The 19,369-nt window shown below is 35.2% G+C and overlaps 3 protein-coding genes across 6 annotated transcripts in view; 2 read left to right on the top strand and 1 right to left on the bottom strand.

Annotated features, from left to right (window-relative positions):
- Window positions 1-4,395: 4,395 nt before the first annotated feature.
- On the bottom strand, window positions 4,396-5,649 carry LOC18052577 (uncharacterized protein At5g48480). The gene is made up of 2 exons (XM_006447937.2): window positions 5,260-5,649; window positions 4,396-4,859 (listed from the first exon to the last, which is right to left on the bottom strand). The coding sequence occupies exons 1-2, from the start codon at window positions 5,535-5,537 to the stop codon at window positions 4,640-4,642; spliced, it is 498 nt and encodes a 165-aa protein (XP_006448000.1). The 5' UTR covers window positions 5,538-5,649; the 3' UTR covers window positions 4,396-4,639.
- Window positions 5,650-6,817: 1,168 nt separating this feature from the next.
- On the top strand, window positions 6,818-14,789 carry LOC18052576 (protein PEP-RELATED DEVELOPMENT ARRESTED 1, chloroplastic). Of its 4 annotated transcripts, none has more exons than XM_006447935.2 (10): window positions 6,818-7,109; window positions 10,473-10,842; window positions 10,944-11,099; window positions 11,717-11,785; window positions 11,887-12,057; window positions 12,802-12,945; window positions 13,136-13,288; window positions 13,430-13,495; window positions 13,713-13,772; window positions 14,171-14,789. In XM_006447935.2, the coding sequence occupies exons 2-10, from the start codon at window positions 10,501-10,503 to the stop codon at window positions 14,213-14,215; spliced, it is 1,206 nt and encodes a 401-aa protein (XP_006447998.1). In that variant the 5' UTR covers window positions 6,818-7,109; window positions 10,473-10,500; the 3' UTR covers window positions 14,216-14,789. The 4 variants fall into 4 exon arrangements, with proteins under 4 accessions (XP_006447998.1, XP_024047377.1, XP_024047376.1 ...); XM_024191608.1 differs by lacking the exon at window positions 6,818-7,109 and adding an exon at window positions 9,962-10,132; XM_006447936.2 differs by lacking the exon at window positions 6,818-7,109 and having other exon boundaries at window positions 9,963-10,842; window positions 14,171-14,218; window positions 14,415-14,789.
- A 2,107-nt stretch (window positions 14,790-16,896) lies between these two features.
- LOC18052574 (fimbrin-2) overlaps window positions 16,897-19,369 on the top strand; it is a 4,959-nt gene continuing 2,486 nt past the window's right edge. The window contains exons 1-7 of the mRNA XM_006447932.2: window positions 16,897-17,176; window positions 17,259-17,429; window positions 17,930-18,171; window positions 18,253-18,424; window positions 18,567-18,605; window positions 18,770-18,838; window positions 18,951-19,067. Coding sequence (XP_006447995.2) covers window positions 17,090-17,176; window positions 17,259-17,429; window positions 17,930-18,171; window positions 18,253-18,424; window positions 18,567-18,605; window positions 18,770-18,838; window positions 18,951-19,067 — 897 coding nt within the window. The 5' untranslated portion in view covers window positions 16,897-17,089. The remainder of the gene's footprint in view (window positions 17,177-17,258; window positions 17,430-17,929; window positions 18,172-18,252; window positions 18,425-18,566; window positions 18,606-18,769; window positions 18,839-18,950; window positions 19,068-19,369) is intronic.

Genomic DNA, 19,369 nt, shown 5'->3' with positions numbered 1-19,369 from the left:
ACAGCCCGCAAAACCTAACCTTTCAAATTGTTTCCCTTTCACCTGTGAACAATAGCTGCACACCCATGAATTTTTCATGGCATTTGTGGTTTTTTTTAATGAATTTATATATTTTATACTTAAATTTAAGAATTTGTGTTGGATTGATGTTGAAATTTTAATTTTCTATTTACATTGATTAAAATTAGAATTGAGTATGTTATGTGAAAATTTAGGTTATTAATATAAATTTACATATTAAACATTTGTGATTTTAAATGTGAGAACCTGTAAAAAATCCGTCGAGTACCATTGCGGGTTTGGTAATTGTCAAAACCCGCAGTAGGTGATTTTTCTTAAAAAATTAAAACCCACAATGGGTGTGGGTGTGGATTTAATAATAACAAACTCGCTGCGGACGATGTCCATTATCAAATGATTTTATTCAATATGATATTTAGAGCCTAGATCTCCAGTCTGATTCCTCACTTCGTCATCTCTTATCTCTCGCAGCGCAGAAATTAACGGACTCGGATGACAATGGTACTCGTGAACCCGCTCACGCAGTGAGTGCAAGTGTGGGTTTAATAATAGTATACTCACTGCAGGCGGTGCGGATTACCATCCCTAAATTCCCTTGTCCAAGATAGCCTCGAGTTCAATAGCAAATCCTTCGCCAGCTCAAAAATGATCATGAAAAGGATTTCCATTCTTTGCTTCCTTTTCTGAGATAGCTAGATAACAATAATCATGAAAACTTTAAGCAAAAGGTTATAAAAGATAAAAAAGGAAAAGTAACATCAACATTATTGCTAGAAAAATTGGACAGCGACTGAATAGTTAAAGTACAAGCATACATGTGAAATTTGATGACTGCCTATCACTAGGTTCGCTCGATCATTGTGATTTATGAATTCGAAGATTCACTCACCAAGGCGCTCCATGTTCCATTCGATTGGCTATGATTTGTACATGAGAGGAATTAAAAAGCACGCTTGGCTCTAAAACTACGATTAAGAATTCACTTGACTCGAAATATTAAGCTCTTAGGTAATTAATATTAATATTAAAAACAAGTGTTAACAAAGACTATATGTTATCTGACATTTGATAAATTTGTTAATGTAGATTAATGTTGACAGGAAGCCTTTTATACATGTCGTATTGTTTCCTAACTTTGTCATATACCTTTGCTGTAATTTTATGTGATTTACAATAAGAATGAGTTGCGCAAGTGATTCCTTGACTTGGATCTTATAATATCTTCTTTGAATTCTCTATTTAAATTGAAAACCGTTTAATTAAGTTGCGTAGATCAACAGTGAAATGTGCATAAAAAATATTATTAAGTTGCGTAGATCAACAGTGAAATGTGCATAAAAAATATCACACCATCACCATCACTAAAAATTAAGGGAATTAATTAAAAAATATCACTATAACATTTTTTTAAAAAATATTGATATATTACAATTAAAACTCTACTAATATTTACAGCCAAATAACAATTGAGACTCTCATTTATAATTATAATGTGACACAGTTCATTAACGACTCTCACTTAATATTAGAGGGAAATCGATTCAACCCCCAAAGTGGGGAGCCAAATAAACTCCTATCAGAAGAGAGTCGAGTCTCCGTAATGATTGGGACTCGAACTCATGCGCCTAAGGTTATTGGGCATATGAGTTGCCAATGGGCTCGTAGCCCATTGGCTATAAGACTTTTTTTTTTAAAAAAAAAATTATACAAAATTTTATGTTAATTCCAGTACCTATAACATTATTCTGCGTGGATATATCATTATATTGCAAATGGATTCCTTAGTGATTGAAATATGTGAGGGAAGGCAATCTTTCTCTCAATAGTGAAGTTGACGTCTCAAGTATTTTGAGATCATTATATTGCAAATGGATTCCTTAGTGATTGAAATATGTGAGGGAAGGCAATTTTTCTCTCAATAGTGAAGTTGACGTCTCAAGTATTTTGAGAAAGTTAAAATTTGAACGGTGTTATATTAATATAAACCCCCCCCCCCCCCCCCCCCCCGATCATAATTCCTTTTCCGACAACCTCAAATCAAATCACAAAGGGATCCTGTTAAATTTTGCACGTGCCCTCCTTGTTCACCTCATAATCAATAGAAGACCAATATTAGTAATAATAAACCAATCATGTAACGTACCTAGTTAATAAACATTTATGCTGCCAATTTTTAGTTCTAGTTGTAGTTTACGGTCTCGTAACTTCAGCCAATTTGTCCCGTCACTTGAATGCTGCCATTGTCTTTTTCAATTGTTTACTAACTCATCCTGTTGGAGAAGGACTAGCACCTTTGGACGCGCATCGGATTGATCATGATCTTTCCACGTGCCTTGCTCAGTTCCAACCGGATCACTTGATTTAGCAATCTCTTTTAATCTTGCTTACCCTTCTCTTCTAGTAAATCAACTGGAGCTTGTAGTAAAGCCGCCTAATTGTTGAAGGATGTTCCAAGTAAGCTGTGCTTGGTATAATTTTTGAAATAAAATTTATTCAAGTATAATTTTTATTAGTAAAACTTTTATTTAAAAAAAATTAGTTGTTTGGTTTTAATGAGATCTTTTTATTACACATTGCAAAATTACTTTAATAGGTAATTTTTTTGATTATGTTATAGAAGAAGTAAAATAAGATTGTTAAATAAAAAAAGGAAAATATCTATCGTCTACCTGTTTTTTACATATTTTTTTAGAATACACAATTCTTTCATTTTTTAGCTGGAATCCACCTAAAGTTACATTTTGTTTCACTTTTCCACTTCCGTTTGGAATCCGTTAAGAAAACTAATGGAAACTTAAGAAAATGACCATTTTACCCCCAAAATGAAAATTACAATTTCACCCTAAAAAATGCAAAAAATAATTAGATTTAATGATGAATATCATTATTAGTACGTTAATGAAGTACAAAAAAATCTTAACTACTACAGATTATAATTCAATGAATAATAAAACTCTACTTATCTTAAATTCAATTGATGGTTTGCGAGATTGAGCTATTTTTAATACTACTGTTATAATTTAGCATTCTAATTACAAACATATTTAAAAAAAAACCTGCATTTAATGGTTGTGGAATTAATTTCTTTATTGACCGATGGGGAAAATAATTAGATTTAATCTGATTATTTTTTGTAATTTTTAAGGTGAAATTGTAATTTTCGTTTTGAGGGGCAAAATGGATATTTTTTTAAAGTTTCCGTTAGTTTTCTTAACGGATTCCAAACGGAAGTGGAAAAGTGAAACAAAATGTAACTTTAGGTAGATTCCAGACAAAAAATAAAGGAATTGTGTATTTTTTAAAAAGGTGTAAAAAATAGGTGGACGATGGATATTTTCCCAATAAAAAATATAACTAAACAATTAATAAATTTTTTTAAAGAGTTTATAAAATTAAATAAATATTTAGAATTTATAAAATTAAATAAATATTTATACTCATTAAATAAGCTATACGAAATAAACACTTAACACAATATAAGCATTTCACTTGATGTTGTTTGTGAATCACATATTCCTTATTTCCTATATTTCTATCCTTTGTGCTATCTTGTAATATGAACAGGTGATCTAGTTAAAATGTTACGTTAAAATATCCTCTTTGAATTCCTCCCTACAAAATTATTGACACCGAATTGACCGCCCTTATCACCGTTGAATATGGGCACTCAATCAAAGGTCTCCCTTAAGTTAATTTTTTTTTTTATGGATGACCTCCCTTAAGTTAAATTTAATGTAACTTGTAGCCCACAGAACTAAACTCATTGAACTTGTGACTAATTCAATTTAAATTTAATATAACTTAAAACCCATAAAACTAAACTAATTCAAGTCCACACACTATTCATTTCGTATAAATTATTTCTCAACGTTTAAATTTCAATTCATCGCGTAAAAACAACCGGCCGTATCTCAAACACAACTTAGGAATTGCCTTGAATTAAAGGGGAACAAATCTTTATCATCCAACAAATAATTTGGAAACGCTCACGAGTGCCCCACCCCTAACTGTTAAAATCTCGGGCCCGCAGAAAGACAACTCGCTGTCTATTCAATTGACACATGCCCATGCTGCGCTACAGTGATAGTAGCATCGGGGACACGTGTTGCATACCGACTCGTCCCAAATCTGACAGTTACACTGCCCAATGTTTTCTTCCCTAATTCCTCGACTATTGAAGAAATTTTAACATTACTTGAAACAATAAAATAAAATAAACAAAGACTAAACAAATCGCAGACGCAAAAGATGTATGTTATTGTTGTACCACGGGGCACAACAATAAACCACCACCCTATCCACAACCACGACGTTTAAAAGTCTATCTTACCCTCCACACAGAAGGGATAGTTATCACTAGAATTAATGATGATATTACTAGCAAAATAGAAGATGATAAATTGATAATAAGAGTAGCAAGAAGTCTATAACTGCCAGCTGTCAGTTCCTTCAAAATTAATCAAAAACATCCATCATCACGATCAACGTTCAGCAATATCATCAAGATATCCGAAATACTAAAAGAGCCTAGAGCTATAAACCCACAGCAGTAAAGACGAACGACAAAAGAGAGTTATGTGATAGTAGATCAATATCTAAAGATCAGATCAGGCGGCTCTTAAGCTTCCACGCCAGCGCACTTCTTGACCGGGGAGCAAATGAGCCAAGTGAAGCCATAAGGATCTTTGACCTTTCCCACGCGCTCTCCACAACACGCGCCGTTGCCTTCAGCGAGCTCACCCTCAGCAACAGCTCCAGCACTCACAGCCTTGGCGACGGCAGCCTCCACGTCCTCGGTCTCCAAGCAAAGCACGCATCCGGTCCCCACGGTCTGTGCACTGGTCAAAACCGTAAATAAATAAAAATAATGAGCCAAACATCCAAGACAAAAATCCAGAAAATAGACAAAGTCAACTAAAGGTCAAAAATCTGATTACAAGGGAGATTCAAGAACAAAAATCACAGGGAAAGAATAGCGAAAATATATAAATAAATGTTAAATGTATTTTATACAAAATATTGCCAAGCCAACAAGTAAAATAGTACAAAACAAGCACTTAAACAGATCTTAAAATTAAAAACAAAAGACAAAAGAACAGTCGAGCAACAACGTACAGATTCAAGTACGTGAATGTTCAAAGAACATCAAGATGCAACAACGGAAAGCAATTAAACTCTAAGCATAAAGCTAGATCTGATAAAAAAAACATAAACAAACTCAGTGTTCAAGAAACGTACGCAGCAGAGTCACCGGAAACGTCAGAGACAAGGAAAGTGGAGCCGGCAATCTCGAGTTGAGCGCAGGAGATGAGTGGGAGCTCCTGTTCAGCCTTGCGTTTGGTTTCCACGCTACGGCCGATCTCCACGGCACCAAACGCGGTCTTGTAGAACTGAACAGCGTCAGTAGCCTTCGGTGCTTCCACAAGCAACTGCGGCTTCATCCCCGTGAAGCTGGCCACGGTAGCAGGAGCCTTCTCCGGCGCAGCTCCATTCTGAACCTCCTGGACATCAGCCATTGAGCGAGAGAGTTTTGGAGTCTAGAGACAAAGGAAAGAAACCTGACCCTAGGAGAGAGAAAGAGAGAGAAAGAGAGAGAAAACGAAAGAGAGAGAAGAAAAGATAAAACGAAATGAGGATTCCGTGGGGTGTGTTAAGGGGGATTTTATAGAAGCGGGGAAGCGGAACCGTTTGGGACGAGCAAGGGTAAAACGGAAATTGTGGCAAATTTTTTTCGGTTTCAGAATACCCCTTTTTCTCGAATGATTTACTGATGATGCCACTGCACTGTCACTCGTATCCCTCGGCTTTTTGCCCCTCTACCAAAAATGCCCTTGGCGTGTCGCACACTCCAACCATCGCATCAGTGCAACACTGTTTAACACATATTGTACGTTCTCTCGCATGTATGAAGCGTGACAGTACACCCGCCCATCTTCTATCATATGTTAAATTTGGTATTAATAGCCCTGACTAAATAAATAACTCGAAATTAACACCGGCCATTTACCCAGAAACTTATTACATTAAAAAAAGCAACAAAAATAAAATAGATGCAAAGGCGCAGCAGTTCACTCACTGCAACTGCTGTATTGAAGTTAATTGACTGACAGAATGCCAGTTTCGCTAGGAAAATAAAATAATAAAACTTTATTTGGGTTTTTTGAATTTTTAATTGGTGGGAATGTTCCTTGGTTTGTTTTTCTATTCGGGGTTTTAATCCATTTGATCATGGATGACATTACTATGAGAGAGAGGGTGATTTTGGGAAAAAAGAAAAGGTTTTTTGAATATAATAAAAATATTGAAGATTAATGACTGATTGGCTGGTCTGACACGGGAATCAAAAAAATTGGCTAGGATTTTCGAGGGGTGTTTCAAAACTTTTTGGCAGCATATATGGTTAGGCCTCTGGTCATACACTGTCATATTCTATTTTCTCTTTCACTGCCCCAGCTAATTATCATTTCAATTTTCTTGGAGTTTGTTTGTTCAACTAATTTCTTTACTCGGCCGCTTTGCCGCGCTTGACAGTTTGAGGGACGAAACTATTTGTATTCTCATCTGAGAATGAGCCACGTAGCAAACGGACCAGTTACTACTTGTTTGCCTTTGTAAGTTAAAAAGCCCAAGCTGGCTCGGTCCAGGGCATAGGCTGTAGGCCCAGCTCGTACCACATAAGGGAATGGATACGGGCCGAAAATTATAAAACCTACTGTTAATGAGCTTGGTTAACAGCTTATAGAAAAAGTCTGGGCTGTATGATTTATAAATTAAAAAATCAAATCAAATTAAAAAAAAAAAAAACAACCAAATTTCACAAATCATGAAATCACAAGCCCCAACAATCCGTAAATTAAACAGCACAAGCAAAAGCAAAAAAGAAACAACCAACACCCACCCAACATTTGCAGCCATCAATGATCGATCCATCCATCATCGATTGAACCTAGCAGCTAGCTAGCACCACCAACCAGCGAACCCAGCACGTAAATGTAGCAGCCACACGACGTAGCAACAAACCAAGCACTGGCAGCTTGCACCCATACGACGCGGTAGCAGCAAACCTAACACCACCCACTCGACGTTAAGTAAGCTTTGATTTTTTTTTTTCTTCAACTTGTGGAAATTCTGCAATTTTGGTCGTTTTGTATGGTTAATTCTGAATATATGTCAAAGTATTATCAAAACATGTAACATTTTCAAGCACGATGGATTTCTTACCCTCTTAGCATTTCGGTTAATTATTTTTTTTTTATGATATTGGAATTTACAGCAAGCTGATGGTAGTCTATAGGTTTGGTGGTGTAATTATATTAGCTTAATATTTTACATGCTTTAATTTTACGTAGGATTATAATGGAAAATGCTTCTGATTTATCTCTGATTGCTAAGATAGAAAATGTTCAAGAATGAATACGTAGTTGAAAAAAAAAACAGAGGGCTGTCTTAAATTTTGGGGATTATTTCGCAAAGATAAACGTCAGTGGGGTAGAGAAGAAAAAATACAATTATTGTGGACCAGTCCTTAGTTGTGGATTAGGAACCAGTAACTTGAATAACCTTGCTAGACAAATTCTTCACTGTTTTAATTAGCCAACATTGAAAGAGGTTTTTCTGAATAAGCAACACTTGGCGAGGACTGAAAATGGCGTGCTTGAAATTTATTTGATCCATTGGCTGCCAGTGGTTGTAAAAAATGAGCTTCCTTTTAGGTTTGTCAAGTATGAGCAATTGAGAGATATTGTTGATTATTATAACCCATTGGTGAAACCTATCTTTAGAAACGCCTTAAAGAATGAGATATTTAGTTTATATAATGCAGAAAAGGCGAAAGCAATGAATTTATTAGAGATTAATAATAGTAGGGTGGCTTATTACAGACATGCAAACTAGTATACGTGAGTTGGATTCAAAACATCCTGAGATAGTTACTTTACTAAATATTAAAATTTTTATTTAATAATTCTTTTATAACTTTGCATAATTTTTATTATTTTTTAATGAATATGTTTATTTATGTGCAAGCCCCACAGATAACTGACTGTCTTTCCCCAAATTTTAGTAAAATATTTGTTGGATTGGAATTTGGATTGAAGGATATCCAAGGTTAATTTGGATAATTGTTCCATTAATGAAGCAATGGTTGATAGATTGAAGGGATTGTTGTCAATTGAGACAATGATATTGTGTGGTAAATTTTTTGATGTATGGTGTGTGGCTCATATTTGACTCTAATTGTGAAGGATAGATTGTCAATGATTGAGAGTGATATTGCACATGTTAGAGACAATGTATCTTCTTGGCATTCGTCGCCAAAACAACTAGAAAAGTTTGAGTTGGTTGCACGTTAAGTACAGATAACAAATGTGAAAAAGTTGGGTTTGATCGTCCAACTAAATGGAGTTCTACTTTCATTATGGTTGAACTTGGAGTGAAGTACAAATATATTTTTTCTCAACTGCAAGCACTTGAGCCACAATATGAGTGTTTGTTTAGTAGTGAGAAATAGGAGTTCTCTAAGCAAATGTTGGATTATTTGAGATGATTTTCTAGCTAGATTGAAATCTTTTTGGGTATAACATACCCCCACAGCTAATCTATTTTTTTTTTCAGTGGTTTGTAAAATGAGGATTTTATTGAAGGGGCGGCAAACATCATAAGTTCTTGCAATATAACATGATTGAAAAATTTTTGAAGTATTGGGAAGATTTTTTTAAGTATTAGTGGGGTATTGGTCATAGTTGTTATTCTTGATTTGAGATACAAGATGGTGTTGGTTAATTACTATTATCCAAAGATTTATATAGTTGGTCTTTAAAATTAACTTAAGAGAGTGCATGAGCTTTGTGATGAAATGGTTAATAATTATGAGGCCAAATCCTCAATTGCGAGAAACAGTGTTCTCGATGAGTCTTCTACCTTAAATATTGTTTCTTCGAACGAATCTCATATTGATTTTGTTGATGTAGATGATATGGGTGATTTTGATGTATATGCAGCCTAAAATTGTCAACCTATTAGTTCGAAGTCCGATTTTGATAAGTATTTGGAGGATGAACAAAAGTTAAAATTGTCAATCTATTACTTCGAACTTTGGTGTTCTACAATGTAGAAGATGAAAAAAAGTAAATTTTGGTTGAGATGGCCAGGGATTTTTTAGCCATGCCTATGACAACTCTTGCATTGGAGTCTACTTTTAGTACAGGGGTTAGAATCTTTAGTCCACATTGTAAAGATTGCACCTAAACATGTTGGAAGCAATCATGTGCTCTCAGCATTGGATATGAGCTAGTCAAGGTATAAATATATTCTTTACAAAATCAATTACTAATTGTTTTTTGCTTTACTATTTATTTTAACACTCATTGGAGTTCTTGAGAAAAACTTACTAGTGAGGAATTGAAAGATGAAGAAGAAGATGGTTCGCAAATATTAAAATAGTTTATTTTCGATATTAGTATTTGTGGTTTATTATGTTGGTTGGTAAGATCTTATGTATTTAACTATTGCACTACTATTAGCTTGTTTGAGAATGTGGTCAGGTAGTTAGGCGGTCAAAGCCTATCTACTAAGGTGTTTGGTAACACTTATAGTTAGGTTTTGACAGCTTAACAAATTTTTTTTTCTCAATTTCTACTCCCATACGTATTTTTTACTTCATAACTGCTGTAGTTTAAAAATTACAGTACCTCATTCTTAAACATACCTTATATACTGGATAACTATCTTTAATCTAATGTTTTTTTAACTTCATTAAAAAATTAATTGAAGCCTAAGCTTATCCATACTCGAACTAGGCCCCTTGGCCTTGTTACCAATAACTTGAATTTGGGCATAAACTTAAAAAGGTCTGGCCCACAATTTACCATCACTGCCTATGACTTTTAACCATGTGGTAGTGGATTATACTCCGACAGTCGGCGGCTGCAATTATCGATTTTTGAACTAAATCAACTAATGCGCATAAAAGAAGACATTTTGTACCCAGCGAAGAAGCCCCCACTCACAAGCCCTACGATTCGTCTCCCCCGATTTGGTATCAACATTATTCCTCAACTCTTTCAAAGCCGCTCGTCTCTGGCATTGTTAACCCTGGATTAAAGTGGAGGAGGTGACCGTTTCTTTCTACTTCCTAATTCCTACCGCTAAGCATATGGAAACGGAATATTCACCCAAAAACGTGAAATCGTTTTCCCAACTAAGCCTTGGAGAATCAAAGGGGCAGTTTTCTGTTTTCCTAACGGCCTTCAAACCTTATTAGTTTTTACTCCGTGTTTGGTTGGTTAGGGACTTTGTTGTAAATTCCTTAATCGACTTACGGGTTGATCACGAGCTCGTTGTTTGGTCTTCAGCGACGTCGTTTATTTATTTATTTTTTCAAAAGAAAATTAAACGATAATTTCACTGTCTTAACTAATTAATGTTATATTGTTGTCTACCCAAAAACCCAGAACCCCGGGAGCAGTAGCAAGTTACGAAATGTTGCAGGCGTCCGTCCGGTTGATTCCATTATCTTTAGCTTCTACAGCTCCAAATGATTTCGCTTCTTCTTGGATTTCATTCACATCTCAACACAATCAGCAGCTGTGTCAACGGCAACTCAAACAACCGACGGAGAAGAATCAGTTAGTGACCTTTTGCAGCAGCTATGTAGTGGGTGGAGGTTTCCCAGATGAAGAGCTGGACTTGCAAGACAGAACTGACAGGACCCGACGGAAGCAACACATAAATGGAGACCAAGAAATGAATAATGCCCAGTACGAAGCTATACTCAAAGGAGGTGAGCAAGTCACCTCTGTGCTTCAAGAGATGATTACGCTGGTGAGTTTTCATTTATTACTCTCAGCTCATCAATCAATTCTCTTTTTTCCAAAAATGAACAATTAAACGAATTATTCTGTCTTTATAATATGTGGCTACAGCTGGAAAATATGAACATGGATGAAGCGTCTGCGGAGGTGGCTGTGGAATTGACGGCGCAAGGAGTTATAGGTAAAAGAGTTGATGAGATGGAGCCTGGCTTTATGATGGCTCTGGATTACATGATCCAGCAAGCTGAAAATGACCAAGATGATAAGGTATAATTTTTGCTCATGTATAGTGCTTGAAACTGCGATTTTCAACATTCTTAATGTAATTTTAATGGAAGGCTAACGACCCAAATCATATGGTTTGAGTACTTTTTTCGTATTCAGGGTAAACTGGAATGCAAATTATACGTCTTCTTCTAACAATATTTGCTATTCCTACTTTATGGCTGATTGGTATTTTATTATGTGTCCTTATTTGCCTTCTGTAGCTGCTTAAAAATGATTGGAAGATGTTTCCAATTTGGTACTTTTTTGAAAGTTTTTGAGAACGAAAGTTTCATACCATGGAAGTTGTATGAGTATGAGTTGTTATTAACTTTACGGGTGGACTTCCTTATTGATGGACATATACAATTAGGGCTATGTTTTCAAGGAACTGGTCCATAGCCATTTTACTGATATTAGAATATGGTTGACAAACAACATCCTGTTCTATGCATGATTTAAGTCGTATTTTCCATGTCACCTTTCCTGCTTGCATGGTTTTTAGTCATTGCAATGATTCTCTGTGTTTTGTTGCTGACACATATCATATACTTTGTTTAGTTTTATGATTACTTGGAACTTAGAAATGGTTTTTGACTGTTTATTTGTTGCCTCTGAAGCGCAAGGCTCTGTTGGAGGTGGTCAAGGAGACTGTATTATCACATCTTACCAAAAAGTGTCCACCACATGTTAGGAAGTTTCTGTATACCGGTTACATATTCTAATTATCGATTTGAAAGCTAATTCAAATTATAACCCATGCATTCAATAATTTGATTTCTCTGTATAGGTTCAAGTGATTGGCCTTCTCTGCAGAACTCCCCAAAAAGATAGCAGACATGAATTGATGCGCCGAGTGGCTGCTGGTGGGGGCATCTTTAAAGGTGAGAATGGGCTCAAAGTTCATCTTCCCTGTGCAAATCTCAATGATATAGCTAACCAGGCTGATGACTTGCTAGAGGTAATTAATTCAGAAACTACTCTGTTCTTTTCTCATAAGTTATACCATTGTTGCATATTTCAAATTGTGCATTGTGTGTTTTAAAACTTCTTCTTTTTGCTGTTACAACTCTCTTTCATGATCGTTAGCAATCTCTACCCCTTGCATCTCAGGAATATAAATTGAAATCCCTTTTTCCTGATAGGCAGTTGAGTTCATCACATTAATTACAGTTGTTTGCTGATATTTACTGGCATTCCTGAATCTTCCTTTGTAGGACTACCGCTCTGACTTAGATGTCTGGGTTCTTGAAGCAGTAGAATTTAGGCAGAGAGTTCAAAAGAATTAGACAAGAGTAACAATTTAAATACCTCCTTGTTTGTTGCATGCTCAAATAACAAAATAAATGAGAAAGTGGTTAGCCTATTCATCGGGCATTTAAATGTGAAGATTTGTACAATGATAAATATGAAAAATGCATCACATTTAACACCAAATGTAAGTTAGCTTGCTAAAAATGAGTTTTAATCATTATTGTTGCAATAAAGATTCATCATGGAAGAGCTAGTGATGTAGCTCAAAATTTACAGTTTGAGAGTCTTTAGTTGGAAGTCATGTAAAGTTTGTTCTGTATCAAGCATTCTACCATTGACTCTAAGTTCAGCGAACACATTTTTTTCAATTGGCTGTTCGAATTATGGGTTCAGTAAATGTCTTCATTATGTTTTTCCCCAATTTTTCTCTTGTGATTTGAAACTTATGCAGACAATGGAAACTCGACCAGTTGTTCCGGATAGAAAGCTACTTGCACGGCTTGTTTTGATCAGAGAGGAAGCTCGAAACATGATGGGAGGTGGAATACTGGATGAACGGAATGATCGTGGTTTTAATACACTTCCCGAATCTGAGGTCTTTATCCCTGCCTTTATAGGACTTATATCAATTATATGTGGCTGTTTCTCATTTTCCTTAATTCACTCTTCTTACTTTTTAAGTATACTATTGATAACTATTGTTCATCTTGATTAAATCTATGCGTGAGTGTTGTTATATTCTTCTTATTATTGATCATTGGCTTCACTTCAATTCAATAATTCAGGTGAACTTCTTAACCAAACTGGTGGCTCTGAAGCCTGGGAAAACTGTTGGGGAAATGATAAAAAATGTAATGCTAGGGAAAGGTGAAGGTGCAGATAATGATGTCGGTGATCAGACCTCTGCTGATAGGAATTCCAGTGGAATTGCAGGAAGGGTGGGATTCATCCCTGATATGACTTATGTGTACTTTTTCGCCATTAGTTGAAATGTGTTATCTTTATATTAGGTCAATATGTTTTCCCAATTCTTGGTGTTATGATGGTCTGTTTTATGATCATGTTGTTATGATCCCCAGGGAAGTGTTACTGGAAAGAAACCTCTTCCTGTGCGCCCTGGAATGTTTCTTGAGACTGTAACGAAGGTAATCACTTTATTACTGCCGTTGGCTATATTGCATCTCTTGTTTTTTTTTTCTTTTTTGATGGTGATCTTGGCAACTAGCAGATAAAGTGTCACTGTCTCTTGCTTTAATTTGTTTGGGCCTCTGATCATCTCAGTAATTTTTTTTTACGATGGTCTTCACAACTAGTAGATAAGGATAGATTAAAACTGACCAACTTTTATTATTGGACTTGCAGGTCTTAGGTGGTATATACTCCGGAAATGTCCCTGGCATTACAGCACAACATCTTGAATGGGTAACTACTGTTTCCCCTGACACTGTTCTATAACCTTGTCTCTCCTTTTGATTAAGTAGTCTTCCCCGATTGCTTAATTACTTTTTGTTATATATATATTTTTAAAAGTTTTGTTGTACATAGAGACTTATTTCGGGACCTGCTGTTTTTCTGTGAAAATATTTTTGCAATATAATTGGCGGGTTTAAGAGAATGTTTTTTATTAATTGATGAACTCACAAACTTGGACACCTGTGTGTTTTAATATTGCCTCTTCATCAACTCCCTTAACCAAAACGTAGTGTCATTTTGTCTGCACAAGTTCTAAGGTTGAATAGCTTCTCAGTAAAATCTGTTCACTTACTAGTCGTATTCGTCATTCCTTGTGTGACCCATTCTTCTCTGTATCTTGCATCCAGGTCCATCAGAAGACACTTCAAGTTCTTCAAGAAATAGCATTCTAACAGGTGGTAAATTTTTCACTACATTATTAACCCCATTTTAATCGTCTTATGCTATTGGAAAGACGTGAAGTATTTGGCTAACATCAACGAGGCCAAGTAACTGTTAAACATATGTAGATATGTTAATTTAATGTTTGTTCACCGACATCTTGGTTTATAATGAAATGTGCATTGTAATATCTTTTAAATCCCTAATCAGGTCCTCAATGATGGCAAAGAGTGAAGCCCATATGAACTCTCAAAATGATGCTGCAGTTACATCCTAAATCAGCTAACAATGATGAAGATTTCAGTGTCCGGTTAACAATAGTGGAATGGCATGTGGGTTAGGGACCTACTCGATAACAATGGTGATATATTTCGGGATCGGTGTAGACCTTTGTAATGATTTGAATGTAGTGAGGTGTAGAAGCAAACACAGCAAGGATGCTGCATATTCCCCCAATAATTTAGAAGAGCTTTTCCCCACAAGCCCTCTTGTGTTGCTTGCCTTAAGGAGTGTTGCCTTTCTGGTAAAGCAAAATGTGTATATAGATACATGCATACATATATATATATATATATCTCCCACCGACCTGGATTTGTCACCACACCTCCTTGTTATTACGTATCATCACTGACTGGGCCTCACTATTCGCCTTTGCCTAAGCTGCCCCCCTCATGCTCTCTATTTATTTTCTATTGGTTTTCTCCATGAGCTTCTTTGATCAAGTAATAAACAAGTCGATGTTGTCCACGTGACGTGAGCCGACTTTAGAACCTTCGTCTCTCAAGTCGCAATTATAAAAAAATATGATGATTACTTGTATGAAAAAATTAATGAGCGTAATGAAAAATTCGGTGCATAAAGGAGCCGAAGCACCGTAGTATTACTCATCATTCACTCGTATAGATATATGGGCTGTAATCTGCTGCTGAAATGTTGAGAAACTTCTCATTCTAATTATAAAGTCAAATCTCTTCAATTAAGAAAAAAGTTTGGGTCTACTGTAACTTTGAAAGCGAAAAAAGTTGGTCAAAACTCGATTAATCTGTGTTATGGTAGCAGCTTTTATCTCAATAATATAATGAGTAAAACTGAATCACATCCTATCTATTAAAACCATAAACACCTCCATTTCTGATACGATATCTCTATCTCCTTTGCCTCTGGTCCCCCCACTCATATGCCTCTTTTTAGTTGATAACAAGGGAATTGAAGTTAAATTTAGGTCATAACATCCATGTGAATTATGCCTGCCGATGCTACTTTTGCCTCTTTTTTCTTGGCCGTAAATCTTGCTTTCTCCATGCGTTAAGCTAAAAAGCATTTGCTGTCTCTGTGCTTTTCCATTGAAATGGGTAATTCTTTCTTTAATTATTATGTTAGTGTGTTTGTAGTAACTTGAAGAAAAGATTTATCAAACAGAGCTTACCAAACCTTGTTTTTTTACTATTGAATTGGATTTTCAAGTGAAAGGAAATAAATCACAAAAAAGGACCGTTACTGTAATCTGTCCCTGCAATCAACTCAAACTTTTTGGAAAGCAAGCAAGCTTTTCTTTCACGTGGGGCTCAGAATTCCTAAAATGGCCAAATCATCATCTTGTATTGAATGACTGCCTTGTCCTTTGCCTAATTTTTTTTACCAAAAATATTTAATGCATGATGACCAACCTCCATTAATGCTATTAATGAATCTACCCTGTAAGCGATTCAATGCAGTAACTTACTTACTCTGTAATTTTTAGTTAAGGAAATTCAAAATAATACTAGTCTTTAGGCTTTAAATAGTTCTCTTCTTCTCCTTATTATTATTTTTTTATGACATGAGATTATTACTCAAATTACAACTCATATTATATGAGAGTATAATTGATATGTACAATCATACAAATATATGTACTGAGACCTGTTGACATCAAAGTTGATATGGCACCGCTCAGATTTTTTAACCCTCTCAAATATTCAAAAGACGTCAACTCCCCTCCTGGGAGAAAGACTGCCTTCACTCAAGTTCTGGGGTTCCAAGGAAGAACATTTAAATTAAACACCTGTAATGCGTCTGCAGAGGCTCGAACCCATTTCCTCACATTTGTGAACTTACTCGTTAGCCCAAGTGGTTCTCTTCTTCTCCTTATTAAATGCCTTTTTTTCCCCCTTTTAAAAGTTGGTCACAATCTACTACTATATTATCCAAAAAATAATAATTTATTGTATTTTAATCTAAAATTTATTGTATTTTAATCTAGATACATACACTTATAATACAGTTATTAAAATCAACTTGAGAATGTATTTTCACTAATATTTAAGAAGATACTTATCCTATAAAAACTCAAATTTATACATTCAACTTCTATTTTCCCTCGCATTATGAAAATTCTAACTCAAGCAATCCAAAATAATGTTATATTCCTTATAGTTGTATTGTCTTTCGCACTTGAAAATTTTATTAATTTACGTATAGTCTACATACAATTTTTTTTTTTAACGTATGTTTGCCAAAACATGAAAATTTAGAACAAAAAACTATATACTCTTCAAATTTTAAAAAAAGAAAGCGGGTTCGAGGACAAATTAGTCATAATTTGAATTATGAAATGTGGCCCAGCCCAAGTGTGGAGTGGGGCCCAGGTTCCTACTCAGACAGAGAGATAAATCACTTTGAGGTTGAGGGGACATAAGGGTCATAATTTGAATTCTAATTCAAAAAACTCGCAAGCCTTTGCTCCACCTGCAGAGTACTCTGGAGCTATTAGAATTGAAAGATAGAAAGAAAGAGAGATCGCATTTTCACATTAAATCAAATCCGCTGCAGAACTTGAATCCTTTTTTTTTTTTTTAAGTTACAATAACAAAAAAAAAAAAAACTGTAAAAAAGAAATTAGCAAAATGTCAGGTTACGTAGGGATTGTTGTATCAGATCCATCGCTTCAAAACCAGTTCACGCAGGTTGAGCTTCGGAGCTTAAAGACTCACGTAAGTTCATCCATTTTATTTTTCCATTGTTTTTATCTTTTTTTTGAGATGTTTAAGAATAAGAAAATATGAAATTTTGCAGTTCATGAGCATGAGGAGAGACAGTGGAAAGCTAACGGTAGGCGATTTAGCATCGAAGATGTCGAGATTGAAAGTTGTCGGAGAAAATCTCAGCGAAGAAGAGAGAGCTTCGCTGATTCAAGATTATCATTGTGACCTACAAGATGAGGTTGATTTCGAGCTCTTCTTGAAGGTATGATTGATATTCATATGCCATCCTCTGATTTTTCTGTCTACTCGATCATTCGTTCACCGACCTTCTATTTGGACGATGTGTCGTTTCACCATACTTTTGGAGGTTGATTTATGTTCTTTCCGCTTATCTGCTATTCCTATAATCAAAATTTTGGATTTCGTTTCCTGCTTTTGTGAATGAAAGTATCATCTTGTCGGTTGCTCTTCAGAGTCGATGAAGGCAAGTCATCTTTTTGCACTTCATCTAATCCTCTGCAATTGACGCAGACAACAAATCAGATAGTGTATATAAAAAATTTTCGCGAGTTCTAGAGTTATTATTATTATTTTTTAAAAAACGCTGTCATTGGATTTTGGAAACATTATTTATAAAATTATTTCTTTGTGTTTAAGGTGAAATTAAAAAAAAAATTATCTGTTTGATTGTTTATTAAGTAGAAATTCTTTTACTATCTGCAACGTTAAAGATGGAAACCTGTGTTGGAAATCATGGTACAGGTTTATTTGAAGCTACAAGCGCATGCAAATGCAAGAACAGGAAGCAATGCCAAGAACTCGTCTGCATTCCTCAAGGCTGCAACCACCACATTGCTTCACACCATTAGCGAATCCGAAAAAGCATCTTATGTTGCACATATCAATAATTACCTTGCAGGGGATGAATTTCTAAATAAATACCTCCCAATTGATCCTTCATCTAATGATCTTTTCGAGATTGTAAAGGATGGAGTTCTTCTCTGGTAACTAGAAGTTTTTTGTTGATTGGACATGTTAAGGTTTTGATGATTTTATTAATTGTTCTTTTGATTCTTGTCCTGCAGCAAGCTTATCAATGTGGCAGTTCCTGGTACAATTGATGAAAGAGCTATTAATACAAAGAGGTTGCTTAACCCGTGGGAAAGAAATGAAAACCATACCCTCTGTCTGAACTCTGCTAAGGCTATTGGATGTACTGTAGTTAACATAGGGACCCAAGATTTTATCGAGGGAAGGGTACGTGTATATGCCTTTTAATTAATTTTCCCTTTTGCCATGATTTCATTGACTTGAATTGTGTGTTGTCACTATGCTTAATAATTCAATGTTGCAATTCTATTGATCATTAAAGCTGATATCCTTTATTGTTTTGTTTCAGCGTCATCTTGTTCTTGGAGTGATTTCCCAAATCATTAAGGTAACATTTTTATGTTTATCATCTTAATTTGACATTTAGCTGACAATGAGTTAATGAATGCTTCATTGGACTTAGGAACCATGAAGCTGAAGAAATGCAAACTGCAGAACCATTTTCTGTTAGTTTAGATATTGTTTGACCTTCTTGTTGTCATGCTATTCTAGATACAATTGCTGGCTGACCTCAACCTGAAGAAAACACCTCAGTTGCTGCAGCTGGTTGATGATAGCAAGGTAATATTCTCTTCTTTCAACAGCAGTATTGTTTTGTTTAACAATCGGCATGCTCAGAATTTTATTAATAGTTCTGCTCTAACAAGTTTCCTTTTTATATTGCAAACAACAGGATGTGGAAGAGTTGATGAGTCTACCTCCAGAGAAGATTTTACTGAGGTGGATGAATTTTCATCTGAAGAAAGCTGGATACAAGAAAATAGTGACCAACTTCTCTTCAGATATAAAGGTAGATAAGTGAAAACGTCCATCATATATATAATTTTTAATCTTTCTTCTGGCTACAGTAGTTTCATTTGAGTATGCTTTTGCTTTGTAGCATCTTTAAAGCAAAAGAATTTGATGTTTTGAGTTTGTCTTTGTGAAGAGAAGTGTCGGCTTTTGTTTGAGATATGAATAGTATTCATAAATGTTGGTTGTTTGTATAGCTCAAAGTCACAGACAAACTTACTCGTTGACAGTTGAAAGAGAACCTTGAAAAAAAAAAATCTTTTCTTATCATCTTTTATTGCAGTAGTGCTTTTGAATCAT

This window comes from Citrus clementina, unplaced genomic scaffold (assembly GCF_000493195.1).
Source record: "Citrus clementina cultivar Clemenules unplaced genomic scaffold, Citrus_clementina_v1.0 scaffold_2, whole genome shotgun sequence".
NCBI lineage: Eukaryota > Viridiplantae > Streptophyta > Magnoliopsida > Sapindales > Rutaceae > Citrus > Citrus x clementina.
Note: the sequence above shows the minus strand (reverse complement) of the source record. Positions and strands in the feature narration are given on the sequence as shown.